Source organism: Eschrichtius robustus, chromosome 7 (assembly GCF_028021215.1).
Source record: "Eschrichtius robustus isolate mEscRob2 chromosome 7, mEscRob2.pri, whole genome shotgun sequence".
Taxonomy (NCBI): Eukaryota; Metazoa; Chordata; class Mammalia; order Artiodactyla; family Eschrichtiidae; genus Eschrichtius; species Eschrichtius robustus.
In genome coordinates, this window is record NC_090830.1 from 108,971,115 (window position 1) to 108,994,696 (window position 23,582).

Here is a 23,582-nt window from a genome sequence, read left to right on the forward strand (position 1 = left end):
TCACTCCTCCATTTGGGTAGCACGATAGGCTTGGCTACGCCAGGCTCCTCCTTCCCACTTCCGCCCCCTTGTTTTTCCCACTTTACCAGAAAGAAATAGTATATTGCTTCTGCCTTTGTAACACTGTCTCAAATATATATGTATATTTTCCCCTTTGCATCCAGGAGAAGCCCTGGGCACCAGCTCCTCCTTGCTGTAGACATTCTCTTCTCTAGTCCAAGACACGGCTGATGAAAGATTCTTTCCTGCCTGTTATTATAATGGTGTTATTTCTTCAATGGATGCCTTCTTTCCCCCAAGAGACCCACACAATTTCTCAATCAGTTTTCTAGCTTTCCTCTTATCCCTTGCAGCATTTCCCTCCAATTAATCAGACAGTACATATTTCTTGAGCTCTAACGATGTGCAAGGTGCTGGGGTATAAATGTACTGAAGACCAAGTCTTTGTCCTTAGGTTGCTTATAGTCTAGTTTAAAGGAAGCCGACAAGGACCTGCTGTATAGCACAGGGAACTATACTCAGTATTTTGTAATAACCTATAAAAGAATCTAAAAAAAATATATATGTATGTATAATTGAATCACTTTGCTGTACACCTGAAACTAGCACAACATTGTAAATCAACTATACTTAAATAAAAAATAAAAGTTAAAAAAAAAAACGAAGGAAGCTATAAACACAAAACAACCCGGGAAAAACAGCTGAATTTAAGACAGCAAAGCGTGCTGTCACCCGCTTCTTTTCAGCCCTCTTTGCTTTCTTCTATTTCTCGTCCAATGGTCCCATGAGAGCCCCCTCTCACCTAACTGGTCACTTTATCCCTCCTTTGGGACCATTTTCTTTGGGGAAACTGATTAAGAGCCACCTGGGTCTAACAGGTGGGTGAAGCCAAGGAAGGAGCTCAGGGTCTCCTGGGCGAAGCAGGCGCATCAACAATTATATGTCTGATTGAGTGTGTACAGGGTTTCCTGGGTGCACAGAAGAGGGGCTCTTAACCCAGAGGAAGGGCACCTAGCCATGGGGAGTTCAGAAAAGGCTTTCTAAGAGAAGTCTTGGCCAGGTGAAGTGGAGGGGAAAGAACCTTCCAGGCAGAGATGAGACAGAGAGTGATGAACGTCGGGAAGCCACAAACAGTTCGTCCGATGCTGTCAGAATGTCAAACGCAAGGCGGGGCCTGTCGGGTGAGGACACTGGAGAAGGTGGCCAACCTGTTCTGTAAAGACTTCTCTGCCCCTTCATTTTTGGTTCCCTGAGTCTCTAGCCTGCTACCTGGGAATCGATGCTTTCCAAGTCTTGTTACTCAAAGTGGCCCCTGGACCAGCAGCATCGGTGTCATCTGGGAGCATGTTAGAAATACAGACTCTCAGGCCCCAGCCCAGACCTGCTGCATCAGAACCTGCATTGTCGCAAGATCCCCAGTGAGCCCTACACAAAAATGAAGTTTGAGTTGCACTGCTTTACTACGTGGTTTTGTGATTAGGGGAGAACTTTGAAAGGTTCTTGCCCATCACAGGAGCTTGGTATATGTGTGTGGAATGGCTGGATGAAGAGAGAATGAATGGGGCCAAAGGGGAAAGTGCACCATCACTGTGACACTTCCTGACCCTACCAGCTGTTAGCAATCTCATCGACAAATGGGCAATTAACCCCAGATGAACTGAAATGCACTCTGCTGGAAATTAGGATATTTATAAAATTCAGTTATACCTAGTTCCTTACTTCAGTGTATTGAGTTGACAGAAAAACATAGATGTGTTACAGTTATAGAAGACTGCAGAAATTCACATGTGAACTTGACCACAATAATTCTGGGAGGGGGAGCTGGTTCCAGGGGAAGGAAGCTGTTTCTGCAGCTTTGGGTCCAGGGCAGTGGGTCTCACACTGTAGCCGACCTCAGAATCACCTGGGAGGCTTATGAAAACATGGATGCTGGGTCCTATCCCCAGTTTTTCTGATTCAGGAAGCCCTAAGAATCTGCATTTCTAACAAGTTCTCAGGTGAAGCTGGTGCTGCTGTTTCAGGAACCACACTTTGAGAACCACTGGTCCAGGGCTGTCAGCCTGGATCCTAGTCACAGCTCTGCCCCTAACTGGCTCTGTGCCCTTGGGCAGGTCCCTCACCCACTGTGGCCGTATCTCCTCACGTGTTAAGTGGGAATCATAACCCCCCTGCTTCCTGGCAGGGTTGCTGAGAAGATGAAATGAGACAACGCATGTGAAAGGTCTTTGAAAAGATAAAAATGCTATATAAACATGAGGCATAATCATTATCGATCAGGGAACGCTTCTTGTAAGAGATCGGCTTTGAGCTGGATCCAGAAAGGTGGATGAGTGATGAGGCACCTGAAGATGAAGGGCAGAGGTGTTCCTGGTTTGGGACAGAGAACGGATGAGGGCTGCGAGGGGAGCGGGAGAGAACGGCACGAACGGCACACCGTAGGGGTTGAGGCTTTTACCTGGGGCGAAGCTGTCAAGCTTTAGCGTAAGTCAGACTCACCTTTGGGCCTATTTGAAACCCAGGCTGCGGGGCCCCACCCCCAGGGGCTCTGATTGGTAGGTCTGGAGGGTGGAGTGGGGTGGGACCTGAGACTTTGCATTTCTAACAATGCTGATGTTGCTAGTACAGAGCAGGTATGCTAACAGGCCCCAGGTAGGGGTTGTGGGGCTGAGGAAGGAGTAGGTCAAACGTCATAATAGAACCTGGGGTTAGAAATGTGTATCTGATACGGGTTTACCCAGAGGCAGGGCAGCAGGGAGGTAAAAGGCATCTGATTATTTTCAGCCAGGCAGGGCTCAATTCCTGCCTTTGCCTGCCACTTACTGTTGTGACCAAGATCAAGTAGCTTACTGCTAGAAGCCACAGTTTCCCTATCTGTAAAATGGGCATAATGATAACATGTACCTCATAGGTTTATTCTGAGGATTCAATAAGATGGTGCATGGAAACCACTTAGCACAGAGCTTGGCACGTGGCCAGTTTAACAAGCGTTAGCTATTATTATTGTTTTTGTTATGTTAATGTTATATTCTTAACGTTATGATTGCTCTTGTGTTTTCCCATACCACACTGCATCCCTGTCTCTCAACTTCCACACTGGCGTTGACCTCTCCACAGTTCTCAGGCCTCAGGGGTTGCCAAGGTGGTGGCTGGACACAGAAAGTAGCCCCTCTCCTGGTGGCAGACCAGCTGTGTGGGCGTCTTCTAGCTCCCGGAGGCTGGGCCTGAGCAGGGAGTGAGCAAGCCGCTAAGTGCCCGCCTCCTGTGCTTCGTGCCAAAGTGTCTCTTTTCTCCTTTCTCTTTTTGCACTTCACATGGTGCCTCCCTCCTGTGGTTAAGTGCGCTGGCGTGCAGATGACCTTGTTAGGACAGAGCGAGTCTCTTTGTGATTAACCTTCAGGCCCTCCCACCGGTGCTGAGAAGATTCCTGCCTTAGCCGAGTGTAGCGGCCCTGGTCCTGAAGGGGCGAGACAGGAAGCCAGGAGGAGACACGGGAAGAGGCCCGGCAGCAGCAGCGCGGCCAGGTCTGGCGCCCCCCAGAACCCCCAGTCCCTGGGGCCGCTCGCTGAGCCGCCTCCCGGTTTCCTCCCACCAGGCGGGTCAGGTCAGGGCCAAGTGTGTCTTCACAGCCCAGCCTGGTGCTCTTCCCAGCACCAGCTTGATAAAAAATAAATATTTATACCTGGCACCTGCCTTCTCCCAAGGCCTGGAGGCCCCTGCTGTGAAGATTCACGCTGAATCCCCAATCCCCTCGGTGCCATCTCAGTCCCGAAATGAGCTGGCCCCCTTGTGCCTGTCCCCAGAATGGGGGCCAGAGATGTGCCCATGGAAGCTGGGCAGCAGCTGGGTCCCTGATTTAGTGAGGACTGTTTTGTAAAGCCAGGGAGGGGGCCGCAGGGAAGCAGGTGACAGGAGGGATAAATCACCTCCACTCCACGCTCTGGCTCTGGCTGGGTCGGCCGGGACGCACGCCCGGGGGTGGGGGGGTGGGCGCCTCACAGGGCAGATGGCTGCAGCTGCTCCTGCCCTCCCCACTTGGCCTTTCTCCCCCGCAGTTCGAGTTGAGCACCTGTGTGCTGGGTGGACTAGCCGGGCGGGAAAGGGTTGATGGAGCTATGGATTAACTAAAGTACTTGTGCATTCAGGCAACCCTCCACTCACCCACCCACGAGCCATGTTGCTTGTGCCTTCATTTGTTCCATAAATACTTATGGGGCAGGGGGCCTGATGGCACAATGCCTGGCACATAGTAGGCACTTCATAAATAAGAGTTGAATAAATGAATGAATGAACACAAGGTTCAGAGCTGAGAGATTCTGATTCATGTTCGAGCCACACCACCGATCTGTTTTGGGTCCTCAGGCAGGTCCCTGCTCCAAGCTGGGGCTCAGTGCCCTCCTCTGTCCAGTGGACACAATGATGACAGCCCCTGGTTGCTGGAAAGGCCTCAGGGGAGAAAGGATGTGAAAGTATGTTAGCACCTACTATGTGTAAAGCCCTGTGGGAGCGGCCTTGGGCTCGGCCCTCGGGAGCCATGCTCTGTCTGGGGACGTCTGCCTGGGTCTCCCCTCCTGGCCGACACATCGCCGTGTGCCCCCCCCTTCTCCCCAGGCCTCCGTGCACCCCTGGACTCACCCTCCTGTCCACGCAGGCCACAGAGCGCCCGGCAAAGAGGCTGGCCACGCCACGGGCCACGTTGACCTCGTCACTCAGGATGTCTTCCCAGCGGTTATCGCGGAACTTGAACAACTTGTCCGTGTACGTGGCCACCCCTGGAGAGAGGAGGGAAGGGAGGGCTGGTGGCCGGTGCGGCACCTACGGCAGGGGTTGGGGCCACGGGTGGACGCGTCGCCTGCTGCACGCTGAGCGCTTAGGCAGCTGCGACCCCTCTCTTGGGGACACGCAGGGATTCTCAGTTGAGAGAAGAGACTCTGAGGCTTATGAAAACGGCCAGCCCAGCCCTCAGGAACTTGGGAGGCCGTGTGCCCACTCCTGTGTGCTGAGCGGACCCTCAACACGGGGTCTTGGGGCCTGGAGCTGACCTGGGATCTCACGGTCTGCACTGCGCTCCTGCCGCACCACGAGCAGGACCCCGGGATTGCCAGTATGTCACACCCAAACTCAAACAAGAACGTCTCTTTCTCCAGGAGCTGCCGCCTGCATTCTCTGCTGAATCACAGGACCTGATCTGGGTCTCAGAAGAAATGGTCCGGGCTGGCGGGTGGGTCTCTAAGTCCAGATCAAGGAAGGGGCTGGAAGTTGAGCTCTGACAGGTGTGTCACCCACACTCCAGGAAAACTGGATGGCAGTGGGGTCGGCCCTGCGATGTGGTGAAGGTTTGTGGAGAGGCAATGAGCGCAGCCTGAGGGGAGCAGGTGACGCGGTGGTCAGGAACTCGGGGTTTAGAGTAAACGGGACTGAGTCTCAGGCTCGGTTCTACCGAGATTCTACTTCTAGGCTCTAGCTGTTGACTTTGGGCAAGTCCGAGCCTCAGTTTCCTTATCTGGAAAAGGGGACGACAATAATAACTGCATTCCAGTTTAATTCAAGGGGTAAATGAGACGGTGCACCTGAAAGATTTAGCACGGCACCGCCCATCACCCAAAGGGGTCGGAGGTCCTAGACAGAAATGATTATTCCCGTTCACAGACGGCGGACCCTCTGAGGTGCTTCCGGGACCTCAGCTCTGCACGGCAGGGGTGCGGTGAGGGTGAGTGTGTGAGTGTGGGGAGAGTGAGTGTAAGAGTGAGTGTGAGTGTGAGGATACGTGTGTGAAATTGAGTGTGTAGGAATGCGCAGGAGTGGGTGGGTGAGAGTGAGAATGAGTAAAAATGAGTGTGAGTGAGTAAGTGTGAGATCGAGTGAGTGTAAGAATGAGTGTGAGAGTGAGTGGATGAGTGTGAGTGTGTGCGGGTGAGGGCTGTGCCCAGAAAGCTCCTCAGGCGGCTCTACCTGGGAGAGGACAAAGGGTGTGCTCTCCGAGTGGCCTCACACAGGGACCTCCTAAGACCCCGGGGACCCACAGGGGCTGGTGCATCGTCTGTGGGGCCTGGAGCTGGCCTTAGGGACGCTCGCCAGACTCCAGGGAGCTGGCACGGGGGCAGAGCTGTGCCACTCTGCCTGACCCTCCCGGCGGCGCAGAGGCCCCGTCCTGAGGAGGGGAAGGCCCTTTCCCGGCAGAGCGGAAGGCAGATCCAGGAGTCCCGCAGGTGTCTATGGGGTGGGGCTTGGGCTGAGGAGCCGCAGCTGGGGTCTGCACAGAGCTGCTGTGGCTTGGGAGGGCGGCCCACTGGGGCTGCTGAGGAACCTGATCTGGACAGAGGCGCAGGTGCCGGCTCAAGAGGGCCTGAGCCTGTGTCCAGCTCTGACTCCTGTTTGCTCGGGGCCTTGGCCACTTCCTTATCCTCTTCGCAGCCTCGGTTTCCTCACCTGAGAGTTGGGGGTAACAGCTGTGCCTCCTCCCTCCCAGCATTGCTGTGGGAACTGCAGGGGAAAACTCTGGGGCCCCGGGTCGGCACGCGGGGACTGTCCTCTGGCTGCTCTGCGTCACCCTGGGCCCCCAGGCCCTCGTCGCAATCCCCGGGGACCAGATGTGTCTAGAAATTGAGATTTTTTTCCTTTCACGTGTCAGAAAGGTAACACGGTGCACACACCGTTGAGTACATAACACCCCCATCAGGGACTGGGGCAGCACCCTGTAATCAAACACATTAATATTTCTGCAGTGAAATATATGAATAGTCACACTAGGTGGGATAAATAAAGCCCATAAATAGCTCACGTCAGCTCAGGACAGGTTTTGCTATCAATTCACTTTCCCACGAACTTACAAAAAGCACTTGAGGCTTTCAGAGCGTTCTGCATTTCAGGACTGCGGAAAAGGGACTGTGGACTGACACTGCCATCCTCATGGCGGTTCCCGAGGCAGTGGCAGCCTTGTCATCGCCTTCTGATGCCTGCGGCGCCTCCGAGGACGGCACTGCAGGCTTCAGGGCGCCCAGCTTTCACAACAGCGAGCGACCCTTGCCCTTCTCTGTCAAACCAGGGCCTCTTTCGACTGTACCTCCAGCTCGTCTAGTCCCACCTGAAATCCCGAGGTCAAACTCTACCAAAGCTTAGCCTAGGTGAGAAAGCAGCTGCCGGCAGCTGGGGCTCTGCAGAGCTCTGATGGGCGCCTCTGCATTCAGCGGGAGAAATTTCTCAAGCCGCTGAGTTCCTGCCTCAGCTAGACAAGAGGAAAAAACGAGCCCAGGGTGACTCTATCCCCCTCTCTTTGCCTCATCACCCCCAATTCCTCCTGCTCACGTTTCCCAACATTTCCTAAAGTGTGCTTTGTGGAACCCTGGTCTCTGCCAGCTGCCTGGAGAAAAGATTTCGTGATTGTCTGAGTTCAGGAAAGACTGCACCTTCCATCCACCCTTGGAGATTCTCAGTGGACATCAGTCTATCAAAACTTTGAAAAGACCTGCAATAAATTACGGGCTTAATTTGACTTAAGCCAGCCTTTCCCAAACATACTCGGCCATGGAACCCCTTTTTGCAGCTCACCTGTCAGCATCCAGCAGAACTAGCCCTGTTCTTAGCAAACTGCTGTGCGGGGGTGTTGACTCCGGGCCACGTTCCGGGCTTTGTGGCCAGAGGGGTTAGGGCGCCACATACTGTTAGCCTCTTCCCCCGTTCCAGCCTCCTGGCTTCTGAGCTGACCAGGGACGCCCAGAAGAATAAACTAAGGTAGAATGTGCAACAGTGACGCACAGCCTTGTAGATCATAAATGGGAACGGCAAAATCAATGGCAGCCCTTCTGCAGGCAGAGGCCTGGAGGCCTGGGCGACAGGAGGGATGGGAGCCTGTGATTTAGGAAGAGGAAACGCTCTGGCAGCTGCAACCTGGGTAATTAGGTGTGTCAGGAAGACAGATAAACAGTGAGCTGTGTGGGTCGATGGCACTGGCAATAAACACCCAGCACTGGTCCCTGGCCCACGTCAGCGTGTAATCCCACCTTCTGGCTCCTTGTAGCTGCACTCTGCCCTGGGGCCCCTCACTGAGTCGGGGGCAGCAGCTTGGGAAGAAGAGAGGCTGTTAGTTGTAGGAGAGAGGGGCTCTCCTGAGTCCCTGGGGGTGACTCCTACAGACCGGAGGCCTGGGAGAAACAGGGCGTTCAGGGGCAGGGTAGGGGGCTCTGGAGGTCATGGCCCCTCTGAGAGGCACATCTGGGGACTCCCATTCCCACCCAGACTTTGGCATGTTGGCATTAAGGGAGCCTTGAAGGTCTCAGAGCCCAGTGGAACCGGCAGTTGTTGCCAGGTGGGCAGTTGGGAAGGCCAAGTGGAGGAGGCTCAAGGGCCCACCACTCCCTGCTGGGTGCTGGGGGAGGCCTCATGAAGTAGGAGTCTCAGTCCCTCACTCAGGGCACTTATAGTTCATTTGACGACAGGAGGGATAGGCAGAGGAGATGCCATGGGACTGCGGTAAAACTAATACTACTTAACATTCCTACAGAGCTTTCTATGTGCCAGGCGCTTCACATACATTCACTCACTAACCCTCGCCACAAGCCCACAAGGTAGGTACTATTTTCAGGACCAATTTACAGATGAAGGACCTGAGGCACAAGAGGCAAGGGGACTTGCCTATGATCCCCCAACTAGCAGAGCCCCGCAGAGACAACAGGACAGTACAACCCGGAGATGCTGTGAAATCAGGCCACAGTGATCAGGGAGGGCTTCATGACAGAGGAAGCACCTGAATCAAAGCATCAGAGTAACAACAGCACGGCTCCAGCGTGTAGAGCACTTAGTATAACCAGGCTCTGCATGAAGCACTTCTTCTTGTTCTTTTACAATCATCATCTTGCCTAAACCCCTCAGGTGCCTTGAAAGGTGGTGTAGCCCCATTTTACAGATGGAGAAATTGAGGGGCAGAGAGGTTAAGTCAATTGCCCAAGAGCCAGTGAGTGGTGGAGACAGAGTCAAACCCAGGTCTTTCTGACTCCAAAGCCTGTGCTTCTGAGCACTCACTCCACTGCTCGTTAGGCAGAGAGGAGGGGCGGTGCTAAGGCCAGGCTGGGAAGCATCGGCAAAGGCACAGAGGGGACACTGAGTTTGCCTAGAGGGGAGGGTTTGTGCAGGTGCAGGAGGAGCAGCATGGCAGGCCGGGAGATAGCCACTAATCCAGCACTGAGGGTGAAGGGGCCATGGGTGGTTTCTGATCTGGGGAAGACAGTGTTTCTGGAAAATTCACCTGGCAGTGGAGTGAGGTGTGGGCTAACAGGGGAGAAAGTGAAGTGGGGAGGCCGCTTCTGGAGTAGCTCAGGCACGATCCCAGGTGACGCTACAGGGAAAGCAGGGAAGAAGCGCTGAGTGCAGGAGGCTGGAGCAGGAGGGGCGGGAGGGCGTGGCTGGGTGTGACGGATCAGAGCAAGTCCACCCTGAGGGGTTAGTGATGGAAGCAGGGACATCGGGCCAGCCGAGGGTGGGAGCAGGAGCTTGGCCTTTGAGGGGATCATAAGGTGGCCGAGAAGGCATGCCCAAGAGCTCGCTGGCCACGAGGGATGGCAGCTTGCAGAGCAGTGAGGCTGGAGCTGGGGCGGAAGGGAAAGACCAATCTTTCTTCCTTCTCAGTCTTCCTTCTTCCATCCCAGGGAGAAGAGAGAAATCCGATGAACCTCTGCCGGGCGCATCACCCACATTAGCTCAGTTGGTCCTCTCCATAGTCGCGTCAGGAAGATAGATTCTTTGTTTTACAGAGAGAAATTGGGCTCAGAGGGTTAAACCGTTTACCTAATGCACAGCTGTTGTTAAGTGGCAATGCCGAGCCTCAAACTGGGGTCTGACTGCAAAGCCCCCCACCACATATTAAAGAGCTGGGCAGATTATGGAGAACAGTATGGAGATTCCTTAAAAAACTAAAAATAGAGCTACCATATGACCCAGCAATCCCACTCCTGGGCATATATCCAGACAAAACCATAATTCGAAAGGGTGCATGCACTCTGATGTTCACTGCAGCACTGTTTACAAAAGCCAGGACATGGAAGCAACCTAAATGCCCACTGACAGAGGAATGGATAAAGGAGATGTAGTACCTATATATAATGGAATATTACTCAGCCATAAAAAGGAACAAAATAATGCCATTTGCAGCGACATGGATGGACCTAGAGATTGTCATACAGAATGAAGTAAGTCAGAAAGAGACAAATATCATATAATATCGCTTACATGTGGAATCTGGAAAAATGGCACAGATGAACTTATTTGCAAAGCAGAAATAGAGTCACAGATGTAGAAAACAAACTTATGGTTACCACAGGGGGAAGGGGGTGTGTGGGATGAATTGGGAGATTGGGATTGACATATATACACTACTATATATAAAATAGATAACTAATGAGAACCCATTATATAGCAGAGGGAACTCTACTCAATGCTCTGTGGTGACCTAAATGGGAAGGCAATCTAAAAAAGAGTGGATATATGTATATGTATAACTGATTCACTTTGCTGTACAGCAGAAACTAAAAATAAATAAATAAATAGCTGGGCGGGGGCTGGTGGAGGGCAGTCCCGGCTCCCGAGGAAGCTCATTTTGTGTTAGGACCGAGGAAATGGATTTCAGGGCTCCATACTCTTTATGATGCTGCTTTGACAGCCTCATCCCATCCTTGCTTCTTCTGGGGCCACGTGGCAATGAGGCACAGTGGGGATGGGGGCGGGGAGCCTGAGCAGTTCATGTGCTCATCTCCCCAAATGGGATCATGCTGGGTGAGCTGAAAATGTGGACCTCGTGTCCAAGCAAAACACGGCTGGGGATCAGGAGACCTTAGGATCCATTTTAGGGCTTAGAGGATCCTAGGAAAAGAGGGTGGAGCCTCAGGGTTAGTGTATGTCAGGCTTTACCAGGCACAGGAAGTCCTGGCCATCCTGGTAAAATGCAGATTCTGGTCTAGTCAGTCTGGGGTGGGGCCTGAGATTCTGCAAATTTATGAGCTTCCAGCTGTTGCCAGTGCTGGGCTGTGAAAGCTGCTCTGAGAAGCGAGGTGTAGAGCATCTGGGTGCAGCAGGAATGGGCCTGAGTGAAGAGCTGTGGTCAATGGGTGCACTCTCAAGGCAGACTCATTTGCTGTGGGGGGCAGAAGAGCCTGGAAGTGCAAGGCGCCCCCGATTTCCGTTCTTCTCTCTGGTGCGGTGACTGAAGCTTCCTCTCTGAGAGGTTACAAAAGCCCTGCTGAAGGCCTAAGTATAATACGGAGCTCAGGAGCCATCCGAGAAAAGAGTCATAAATCCAAGTTCATAAAAGTAAAAACGGGGACTTCTCTGGTGGCGCAGTGGTTAAGAATCCGCCTGCCAGTGCAGGGGACATGGGTTCGAGCCATGGTCCGGGAAGATCCCACATGCCACAGAGCAACTAAGCCTGTGCGCCACAACTACTGAGACTGCACTCTAGAGCCCGCGAGCCACAACTACTGAAGGCTGCGTGCCTGGAGCCCATGCTCCGCAACAAGAAAAGCCACCGCAATGAGAAGCCCGCGCTCCGCAATGTAGAGTAGCCCCAGCTGGCCGCAACTAGAGAAAGCCCGCGCACAGCAACGAAGACCCAATGCAGCCACAAAAAAAAAAAAAAAAAAAAAAAGTAAAAATGTTCTGCACTGCAAAACCCACCATGAGCGAACACAAAAGAAAAATGACAAACAAGAGGAAACTATATGCAACTTGTATGACAGACTGAGGGCTGGTTTCCCTAATTTATAAAGAGGTGTTACAAATCAGTACGAAGAAGGCTGATAATCAATAGAAAAAAAGAGACTCAAATATAAAAAAATATGTTCAGCCTTGCTCATTTTTTTTTTTCAGCCTTGCTCATTTTAAGAAAAATTAAAACTACACTTAGATCCCAATTTTTTTCCTATCAGATTAGCAAATAGTTTTTAAAATGATGACATGTATTGGTGAGACTATTGGGATGGGAAAGGCTCACTGGTATCAGGGCTGATAGGAGTGTAATTAGGACTGTCCCTTTGAAGGCCATGCCATGCCTATCAAAACTACCCCTGTATATTCCTTTGATGCAGCAATTCCATTTCTATGAACTTAACCCTACAGATACACCTGGAATTGTGGAGAATGGCATGTTGTACAAGCTTATTCATTCGGTGGCACTGTTTGCAAGCAATCTAACTATTCATCAACAGAGGGCCAATTCAACAAATGGCAAATCTATACAACGGAGTACTCTACAGCCATAAAAAGAATGAGAAAGCTCTCTGTGTGCTGCCATGAAATACTGTCCAAAGCTGATTGTTAAACAAAAAAGCAAGGGGCAGCACCATGAACAGAGCGTGCTACTATTTGTGTAGAAAGGGAGGGAGGTATATGTAGACTGAAGATGGCGGACGGTCAGTGACCGTTCTGTTGAACGGAATGAGTTAATAAATAAGGTAGGGTGTGGGGCTCACAGTCCACAGGGACCCACTCAGCACCACACTCCTATTACCCCAGGCCAGGTCACGCGGGCAGAAGAACTCAGGGCCAAGCCGAGCAGCAGCTGGAGTAGCCAGCGCAGGAAATCCGAGGGATGGCCTCCTGGCAGGAGCTGCAGGAGGTCCTGGGTTCCTGGATGTGGAAGGGGTGTTGCAGCGGGCCTCTTGTCCGCCTCTGTCCTGCACACACTCCTACCTGGTTTTTTACAGAGTACTGTTGCCTGAAACACACTGGCTGGTACTCTTCCAGGTCAGTTAAGCTGTACGCTGCTTTCCTGGCCCAGGCCTCTTGGGATTGTGGTCAGTCTTCCTCTGTTCCCTCCCTCTTACTACTTTCCAGTTCTTAACCCTTGAGCTGTGCCTACCTGATACCCTCATCTGTGTGGTGTCTTATTTACAGGATGGTCCTTTTCTCTTTCTGCTCCAAGAGTCTCTCTCTTCAAGCGGCCGGGAGGGAGGCCTGTGGCCCCTCCATCCAGGACATTTCTAAAGTCTCTGCCTTTCTTCAAGCCACAGAATTATAACAGCCATTGCTTAGAGAGCATGGATTAGGTCCTAGACACCATAATAAGTACTTTTCCCTCATTATCTCAGCTGTTCATTCAAATATATATATTAAATGTTTATGGGCATCCCTGGTGGCGCAGTGGTTAAGACTCCGCCTGCCAATGCAGGGGACACGGGTTCGAGCCCTGGTCCGGGAAGATCCCACATGCCGCGGAGCAACTAAGCCCATGCGCCACAACTACTGAGCCTGCGCTCTAGAGCCCGCGAGCCACAACTACTGAGCCCGCGTGCCACAACTACTGAAGCTCGCGCGCCTAGAGCCCACGCTCCGCAATAAGAGAAGCCACCGCGATGAGAAGCCCACGCACCGCAAGGAAGAGCAGCCCCCGCTCGCTGCAACTAGGGAAAGCCCGCACGCAGCAACGAAGACCCAACACAGCCAAAATAAATAAATAAATAAAATAAATTAAAAAAAAATGTTTACTAAGTGACATAAGCATTTCTTTGGTCCTGGAGATACAACAGAAAACAAGACAAGGTTTCTGTCCCCATGGTGTTTAGCAGAAGAGTAGAAGAGATGAACAACAAACAAATATATAACATATTTTCAGACAGCAGTAAGTGCTCTGAAGAGAAATAAAGCAAGTTAAGGGCATAGGGGGTGATAGAGTACGGTCTTAAGGCTTTCAGGGAAGACCTCATCTGAGAAGGGGCCTGAATGAAGGGAAGGAGTGAGCCTTGAGAACAACGGTGGGAAAAGCATTTTAGGCGGAGGGGACAGCAAGTACAAAGGCCTTGGGTAGGAATGCGGCGAGCAAGAGGAAGAGTGGAGGAAAGGGAGCCAGAAGGGCAACTGGCTCACAGCCGGAGGGGTGTGGCGGGTGACGGTAAAGACTTTGGATACAGTCTGTGGGGCTGCTGGAGGGAGTTGAACTTATGAAGCTGATATGATTTTCCTGTACTACAGGTGAAGGGGTTGAGACCGAGAGAGGACAAGCATCTTGCCCAGGGTCACCCAGTAGGTGAGGGGCACGTCCCAGGTTTGTACAGACTGACTCCCACGGGACACTGCCAGGATGCAGGACCCCAGTGCTGACATCCTAACAGCTGGCTGAGGGACAGGGTGGGACCGTCCTTCCAGAGGCCTCTCCAATGCTTGGGCACAGGCTAAAGAAGCCCCAAGTCATAAGCCAAGGGCAGGTGTGGGCTGGCTGGGGCTCCTGGAGAGCGTCGCCGGTTCCTCATTGTGGGCAGGGTGGCAATGGCTGAGCGTCATGCCAGCTGGACCCAGGGAAGTGCTGACCTGGCACAAGTGGCTCCACACCCCACCCACTGTCGATGAATCAATCGAATCACTCAACTGAAAAATTAACTCAAACCCACAGACATCCCTCAAACCCACAGAAGGTCACTGGGAGGTGCACGCCTGTGGCTGAAGCTGGGGGGCAGTGTCACCCTTACCCCAGCTCTGGGGGCCGAGCGCCAGCCTCTCCCAGAGGAACCTTCCGGGGGGCTCCATTTGCCCGCCTCTTCTTGTCTTCCCTCTGTTGGCAAACCTTCTCTCAGGCCAAATGCTTGTGCCTTGTCTGTTCTTCCTGGATTTATTTATCAAGTGTTAATTGTACTCTTAGGATGTTCAAGTTCTGGCTGGGCCAGAGGGAGGCACAAAATAACCAATGCGTGGACTTTGCCCTTGAGGAACTTAGTGGCTAGGAGAGTGGAGTCAGATTGCTAGAGAAATATAAGACTGCACTGGAGAGATAGGGCAGGATTTTTGTCTGTTACATTCACTGGGGTATCATCAGTGCCTAGAATAGTGCCTGGCATACGGTAGGTGCTCAGTAAATACGGACCCAATGAGCGAATACATTAGTGAGTAAATGGGGTGATGGTTAGGCTGAGCACGGAACCAACATGACTCTGGGGTATTGCTGTCAACCTCCACTGCACGAGGGAATCACCTGGAGAGCTTTCCAATCTGATAACTGGGTCCCACCCCCAGAGGTTCAGACTGGACTGGACCGGGACGCTCCTTGGGAACTGGGCGCGTTAAAGCTCCTCAGGAGGTTCTAGTGTGCAGCCTGGGCTGAGCACCGCTGCTCGAGCATTCACGATGAAACGCTCTAAGAGCGTGGGAGGGCTGCTGCTTCGAGACACCTGACGGTCGGGTCCCAGCCCAGGGGCTCTGTGTTCAGTGAGTAGGAAGAGTCTGTCCCCTTCCTCTGGCATCGTGCCCGCTGAGCCCACGTTAAGCACCTCCTTCCGCAGTTCTCCCCATTTCTGCGTCCCTCCGGCATCTTCCCGGGCACTCGCTCCTTCCACAGCCGTCCCTTGCTGCTCCCCTCCTGACCTTGCCCCACATTAAAGGTTGATCAGCCCATCAATTAATTGTGTCCTAATCCAATCTTGGCTTGGTTGGAGAGAGGGCAGTAAATCCAGCTGGGTAATCATGCCCTGATATTTGTGTAGGGATAATTACTATCTCTCAGGCCTCGCTTGGTGGCAAGATGAGATGAAAACCCATAAAACACCACTTGGGGCTGTGGCTCATTGTTTCTCGGCTGCACAAAGCTGGCTGTCAGCCAGTCAGCTCCGCCTGCCCCTGCCCCTGGCACCAGCCCCAACCCCTTCCCTTGCCATTCATGCAAATGGCAGGGCTCAACAGCAGGGGCAGTCTGGGGCTGGATCCTGGCTTGGGCTCAGCAACCAGCAGGGGCAACATTATGGGCCCAGGGTAAAGCCAGTGTGTGTGTGTGTGTGTGTGTGTGTGTGTGTGTGTGTGTGTGTCTATGGGAGCAGGGAAGGTGGTCCCCATAGCCAGGCGATCACCTGCCTCCAGGAGGTTGGGAGGGTCCAGAATGGTGAATTCACAGGTCTGAACCACAGGGTGTTGTTCAGACCAACCCAAGAGGGCTGCTGCCATCTGGAAGAGTCCAGTGCATGTCCAACCTGGCCCCAAAGGGACACTGGGCCCTGCATCCTTCAGGAGGAAGCCATGGCCTGGGACTTCCCTGCAGATGTTATGGCCCCATGGGAGCAGACTTCCACCTGCAGCCCCAAGAACACAGTCCCCCAGCTCAATGCAGGATCTCAGGGCCTAGCCAGGCCTGCTGAGTCAGAATCCGCATTTACACAAGAGCCGAAGTGACTGGGATGGCGCTCTGGGCTAGGACAGGCCCCAGATCTGTCTTCCACCAAGTTGTATCCCCAGCACCTAGCGCCTCTGGTCTGGCATGCCGTAGGTGCTCTGCAGGAATGTGGGGTGAAAAAATGAGCTCAGCTGAAAGCTATGGGGGCCTTTGAAGGATTTCAAAGCATTTTAGAAAGTTCCCTGGAAGCAGCACGGAGGGCTATGCCAGGGAGTCGTCTGCGGGCTATGGGCGTGAGAAGTGCTGAGTGGTTGAGCCACCAGGAGTTGGGGAGAAAGGAGGAGGGGTCAGTTAGGAGGACCAGGCTGCCGCTCGGACTGGGAGGCGAGGAGGACGTAAAGTCCGAGGGAGGGGACAGGTCTTCTGCTCAAGGCCTCCCTCTCCAGGGGCTGGGAGGTGAGAAACAGCTTCATGCATAAGAGAAGAACGGGTCCTCCTGGGGCTGTCTCTGTTGGGACGGAGTGAGGTCCTGGGGAAGCCGCTGACAGTAACCTAGTGCCGGGAGGAAGGAGGGGGGTGGCCAGGGGAGGCCCGAGGCCCCCAGCCCTTACCGGAGAAGGCATTATTGGTGTTGAGGAAGTAGATCTCCTCGCGGCCATCCCCGTCGATGTCACAAGCTGTGACCCCGATGGCGTTGCCCTGCCGGTCCCGCAGCGCGTAGTAGGGGGAGCTGCGCTCGTCCACCGCGATGTTCACCAGCCGCTTCTGGGCCCGGTCGTACTTCAGAACCAGGTTGGGGCCATTGTACCTGGAGGAGGAAGGGGGAGGGGACGTTGGGGGGAGCAGCTGGGCCCACCTGGCTCTATCCGACCAGAGCAGTGGGCTCAGAGTCTTCCCGGACAGGTCTATGTGGGGACAAATCAGCCCCAGAACGTTCCTGGGGAACCACTGTCTTCCTGGGGAACCCTTGGCAGCCTTGCCTTGGGGTCCCCGGGTGTTTGACGAGTGTCCCCGAATCAGATGTGGACCAAAGCAAAGTGAGAGTCAACAGGTCCCACGTGGGATGCAAATAAGGAGCAGGGTGGTGGAGGGGAGTGGGCAGTCAGTGATAAGCCCCTTACCATAGGCTTTGCTGAAATAAACGCCCTGACATTAATCTTGCTCATTTCAATGTAAAAAGCACTTTCATATTTATGATCTCATTAATTTAAATTTAACAACAATCAAGTGAGGTAGGCATGGGAGTCTGCATTATTAACCCATTTTGCAGATGAGGCAACTGATGAACTTCATCAGAGAAAGTGAGGCTCAGAGAGGTTGAGTGCCCTTCTCAAGGTAACGCAGCTAGCAAGCGTCAGGTGCTGGAACTCAAACCCAGGCCCTCTCTGCTAACCCAAGGGCCCTGGAGTGAATTCTGGAAGCACAGAAGGCTTTGTCATTGAGGTTTGGAATGACTCTCTCTTGACAGAAAGTCCCAGCATTTAAACAGCGGGATAAACTGGCATCCCAGACAGGAGATTACAAATGCATCTAAAGTCATCAGGTAGACCTGCTGGATCGCTTTGTCCGAGGCACCGGAAGGAAAAGATTAAAGAGCTCCTCAGTCCTCATCTCTCTCTCGTCTGACTCTCTTCGCACTTGCTGTTCCCTCTGCCCAGGATGCTTTTCCTCCAGGTACCCACATGGCTGTCTCCCTCCTTCACGTCCTTCAGGCCCTCATGCAATCTTCCCTTCTCTGAGAGGCCTTCCTGCCCACATTCCTGAAACCTGCAACCACCGTCACCCCGTACCCTCGCCCCTCACCCCTGCTCTCTTTCCCACGGTTTTTACCACCGGTTGACTATTCTCTAGCTTCCCATTTAGCTCTTCCTCCTCTGTCTGATCCTGCTAGAATGTCAGCTCCACAAAGGCAGAACTTTTTGTCTGTTCTGTCCCCCAGGACCTAGCACAATGCCTGGCACACATTAGGTGCTCAGTAAATCCTTGCTGACTGATTGAATGAGTGGATCCTCAGAGCCCATGTCTGAGTCATAAGGGCTTAGGTGTCCTGTGGTCGATTTCTTCCCATTGCCTTTCCATGTGGAGAAAGTGGTGTGTCCAAGGTCACCCCCAGGCAGCACAGCCAGGAATGTCTGGACTCCTCCCTCCTCCTGGAACACCTGTCAGGCTCTCCAAAGGAACCTGGCCAACCCCCATCCATTAGTCCCCGGGCTACTGCCTTTGTTTGAACCTGAGCGTGTACATCCCGAGTGAAGTTCAGCTGCCAGCCTCTGGACGGTCCCCAGCCGAAAACACTGTGGGGAGGGAGGAAAGAACTCTCCAAGGTCTTTGAGAGAAATCACTTCTTGCTTTCCTGAAACAGAACCAATTTGGCCCTTTGTCACCAAGATGCAGAGCCAGTGAAGTTTGGGGGATGCTGAGTGACTGGCCATGTGCCTTCTGGCATCCACAGTGTGCGAAAGGGGAGACGGAGCTTACTGGGGGCTGAGTCAGCACTCGGTAATGGGAGGTTGTGCCTTAGACACCTTGACGAAGAGTGTCTGAGGGCTGTGCATCGAGGGCACGGCATGACCTATGGGACGTGTCTAGGCAGCAGAGATGGAACACTTGGGTTCCAGCACCGTCAGCAGCTGGCTCCAGCCCCCAGGGACAGGAAGTGCCTTGTGGGTGCTAAATACTAGGCCTCAAAGCCTCCAGGTCTTCCGTTTACTACCATTACTGCTCCTCACAAGACAGTACAGTTCTGCGGCGCTAGGCCTTGCTAAAAGCACTTTCCCATGCATTGCCTCACCTGAGCCCTAGTAATCCCAGAAAGAAGGTAGATAAGGCATTTTTCTAGAAAAGGAAACAGAGGGTCAGAGAGGCAAAGTGAGCTGTCCTAGGTTACACAGCTCGTACATGGCCGCACTAGGCTTCTAATTGTCTTCAGGTCCAACCCTATGCTCTTTCCACACTGCCTATGATGCCAACACTCTTTGTCCTCTGCATTTTTTTTTTCTGGTGGCCTCTCCCAAAGCAGCGACGTGGGAAATGCCCAAGAACTTCATGTAAAGTGGAGATAATAACCCTACATTTCTATCACACTTTACAGTTTATAAAACACTTTCTCAGCCTTGATTTCATTTGCTTCTCTGCAGGTCTTGACTCTTCCAGAGGTTAGTTTTGTGACCTTAGGCTGGTCAGTTCCCCTCTCTAGGTTCTGAGTTTCTCCTCTGCAAAACGAGAGTTGGACTAAGTCAGAGGGTCACAAAATGTGTGGACAAATGCGGTCTTGGGGACGGGCTTCTGGGCCCTCTCCTCTCAGTTTCATCCAGAGCATTTCTATGTTGATGCATTTTATTTTACGCATCACACTCTATAAAATGTTGTTTAAACAAGGGATTCCAGAGCCAGCGTTTAAAAGGCTGGACTAGGAGCTGTGTGAGAGCACTTCTCCGTCTAATGCTCTTGAAACAGGGCCTTGAGTCTAACCCACCTCAGGAGATGGACAGAGCGGGCGTGGCCCCCCTCCGGGCTATGGCTGAGGAGCCGCCACGTGAAGTCCAGCACTGACACCCCTCCTTCGCACCCCCTGTCCCTTGGGTCTCCCCCAAGGAGAATGTCTTTACCACCCCCAATGGGGGGAGACGCCATGGCCTCTGCACCTATTGGAGGCCAGTCCTTTCACCCTGAACGGGGGGTGATGGGCGTGCACACAAGGTCCCTGCTCCCATGGTGGTGGCCCTGGGGGAGTGGATGGCCCTGGACCATCTCTTGTTTGAAGGACTTGGGGGTGCTAGTTCCAGGGTACTCCCTAAGGGGTAGAGGGGTAGGGGTACTAGGCTGGCTCCCATCCTCCATCTGTTACAGAATGAGCACGTGCCGCAGAGTCCTCCCAAGCCTACATGGCAGCCTGGGATGAATCCTGACACTCTGTCCCCTTGCGTTCCCCCCACCCCCCCAGCCAGGGACTACAGACACAAAGCCAGACCAAGGGCTCCTAGGTAGGGGTCCCAGCAACACGGGGGCGCAAGGCTGGGAGGTGGGGCACGGAGTTGCCACTCCTTCCCCCCACCCAGGCTGCCCTTGGCTGGGTCTGCTGCACTGATATCCGAGCCTCTCACAATCTCCCCCCAGGACAGCCAGCCTTATCCCCTCCCCCTCTTCTCCACGGGGCTGACGCTCCAGTTGGTTCCATACCATCCCGCCCCTCCCTACCACCCCGCCCTACACTCCTCGCACGAAGCCTGCCCCAGCTGCCTGGGCTAGATGTGATCTTCTCTTCCCTGGACACCCACAGCGTTTTGCACCTTGCTTATTACCACGAGGCAGAGTTGTTTGTGTTCCAACATCACTTCCCCTCATTAAAACATATGCTTCTTGAGCCGAGGAAGCATGTGGATACATCTCTGTGTTTGCTGTGCCTAGAGCCATGCTTGGCAGAGAGAAGATGCCCAGCAAGTGTCTGTCATAAAAGTGAGTGAGTGAGCAATAACGGAAAATAATCATGGGTGGCATTCACAGAGCAGTCACCACGTGCCAAGCACCCTTCTAAGTACTTTACACCCACTACTTCATTTCATCCTCATGACAATCCTAGGATTTTACAGATGTGGAGACAGGTTCAGAGGTTAGCCACAGTCCCACCACGGTCCTTCTGGGGTGTCAGTTCCCACAAGTCGGGGGAGATGGATGTGAGGGACGTGGGATTTCACGTTTCCTCTCTCTGACACCTGCCCGAGATTGTTGGGCACTTCTAGAAATTCAGAAGGCTTTGAAGCTCAATTAAACAGGCTTAGGAAGTGGGACAGGGTCCTGTGTTCTTGAAAAGCAGCTGTGACTTTATAATATCAAAGGCTGGTCCAGCAGGCACAAGTGATTGGCTCAGTGGAAATTTAAGAATCTGCTTGCGAGACACCAGCGGGGCACAACCCATCCTTGTGTGAGTGCCGTCCAATTTTCACGCTGGTCCACTGCTGTTGACAGGGAGGGGCCTTGGGGTCAGGTCAAGAAGAGCAGCCTGGGCGTGGGGTCCTGGGCCTGCCACTTCCTGGCTCTGACCTTGAGCTTGTCACTCAATTCCTCTAAGCTTCAGCTTCCTCAACTATAACTCTGTGAGGATAAGAGACAGTGTGTGTGATAACACTTGGTAAACTGTGAAGAGGCACACAATTATGAGTTCTCATCATTATTTAAAAAAAAAAACCGAGGAACAATCTCACTCTCTAGAGTGATCACTTCGAGTTTCCAAACACACACTAATATTTCTCATCCCCAAACATCCCACCCGTGATCTCTCATCTTCTGCTGGGATATTTCTTCATTCCCCTTTGTCACTAAACTCAAAGAGTTGTCTTCACAAGCGCTCTCCACTTTCTTACTGACAATTTGCCCCACCCCCAATCCACATTCCACCCCCGACTCCAGCAAAGCTGCCCTTGTTATGGCCATTGGTGGCTTTCATGAGGCCACAAATAGGGATGCCTTTCCGTCCCATCTCCTGGGGACTCTCAGCTGTATCTGGCACAGCGGCCTGGGCTCTCGCCACTTGTCTCTTGTAACACTGCTCTCTTGGCTCTGAGGATGCCATCCTCCTCTGGTTTTCCTTCTTTCTCTCTGGTTCCCCTTCCTTTTCCTCTTTGTAGGCACTTCCTCCTCTCTCTGCCTCTTAATGTTGGAGTCCCCAGGCCTGGTCCAGGACTCCCTTCTCCTCTCTCCATCCCCTTTCACTAGGGGATGATATCCATCCCCATGACTGACAACTCCCAAATTTATATCTCCAACCCAAATTCCCAGTCCAACCTCAGACTCATATGTCCGACTGCCTACCTGACATCTCCCCCTGCATGCGCCACAGTCATCTCCGATGGAATGTGACCAAAATGGAACTATTGATCGCTCCTCCCCCCTCCTCCCTGCAATGGGCATCCAAATACCAAAGCCAGAAAGCTGGTGTCAGCCTTGGTTCTCCCACTCCCTTGACTTCACATCTAATTCATCAGTCAATCCCGTCATTTCTACCTCTTAAAATATTTCAAATCCTTTCTCTTCTTTCCTCCTCCACTGCCACCATCTCCGGAGAGCCTCCTTTCTCTGCTTCCCCACTTCCCCCACCAGTTGAAATCCCCCGCACCATAGCCAGAGTCATCTTTTTAACACATAAATCAGATCAGCCATTCTCCTGCCTAAAACCCTGTGGTGGTTTCCCATTATGTTGGAATGAAACCCAGACCCTTTATCACACCTGGCCTGGGAGCCTATTTGGTTTGCTGCCTGCCTTGCTGACCTCATAAAGCCACACCACCTCCCTTTCAGCTCCTAAAGGTCCAGCAGGCAGGTCCCAGCCCTCTGACCAGAACACCCTCCCTCCACCTCTCTCCTGGGCTGGCTTCATCTCATCCTTTAGGTCTCACCTTGAAAGGCATCTCGGAGAGACCTTCTCCTCCTCTGTATTCCAGTAATGGCATCCTCTGTCCTACTCTGGTTTGGTTACCTATGTATTGCCCATTTCTCCCAGGAAACCATAAGCTTCAGGAGGGCAGGGACTGTGTCTGCTGTGTTCACCTCTGTCTCCCCATCACCTAGGGCGTAAAAAGCACTCAATAAACACTTGTAGAGCGAACGAAAGAGAAGGAGCCTCTGGGAGGTACCAGATCATCACTGGGTGGCCGAGCAAAGTCAGCTGAGCCACCAGTCTCTTGCTTGGTCTTTGATCCTCTACTTTCATTAGTCCCCAAGATATGTACAAACATGGTAATGACACCAGGAGGAGGCCAGGAGCTGGTGTCCTGAGTAAGGGTGAGAGAGAGTAACAAGGTATTATAGATAAAGACAGAGCACCAACCTTTTTCTCTGTTGAGAATTGTTGACCTATGTGAAAAAAAATCATTTAGGCAGTTACATAAAGGAGAAGCCAGATGAAGGGATGTAATGATTATTGGGTACCTACTATATATTAGATACTGTGCTACGTAGTTTACACATGATATCTCACTGTACATAAATAGAAACTTTTCTGAAATTTGAAAAATATACTACTTTGAAAACCAAGAATAGGGAACTTTTTTCATTAAAAAGGAAAATAATGAAAAATATATAGCTATTCAACATTATAATCAGGGGAGAGATGCAGGGAGACGAGACAGATGCACGTATAAATCCGAATGCAAGAGAGAGACACACAAGAATATAGAAAAATGGAAACTGAGGGGCAGTGAAGCCCTGAGCATAGAGAGAAAAACACTGTAAACACAGATAAAGAGATTGGCCTGTAGAGACACTGGGACACATAGAAGGGAGGATACACAGACCCAGAGAGAAAAATAGAGAGATCCCTGGAAAGATACAAAGTCCTGGAAATATCAACAGAGCTCTGAGATATTATCATAGAGAAACAACTCATCTTATGGCCTTTCTGGGCATTTCCTTCAAAGGTTTTTAAAGATGTGTGGCATTTTCAGGACTACAGGCGTAAGGGGCTATTTTATTCTTGGTCACTTCAATACCCTTATTTTATAGATGAAGAAGGGAA

At 52.3% G+C, this 23,582-nt stretch overlaps 1 protein-coding gene across 1 annotated transcript in view; it reads right to left on the reverse strand.

Annotated features, from left to right (window-relative positions):
• Nucleotides 1–23,582, reverse strand: part of CRTAC1 (cartilage acidic protein 1) — a 135,721-nt gene that overhangs the window by 35,432 nt on the left and 76,707 nt on the right. The window contains exons 3-4 of the mRNA XM_068549001.1: nucleotides 16,684–16,880; nucleotides 4,633–4,769 (exon numbers count right to left, since the gene is read on the reverse strand). Of these exons, the coding sequence (XP_068405102.1) occupies nucleotides 4,633–4,769; nucleotides 16,684–16,880 (334 nt within the window). The remainder of the gene's footprint in view (nucleotides 1–4,632; nucleotides 4,770–16,683; nucleotides 16,881–23,582) is intronic.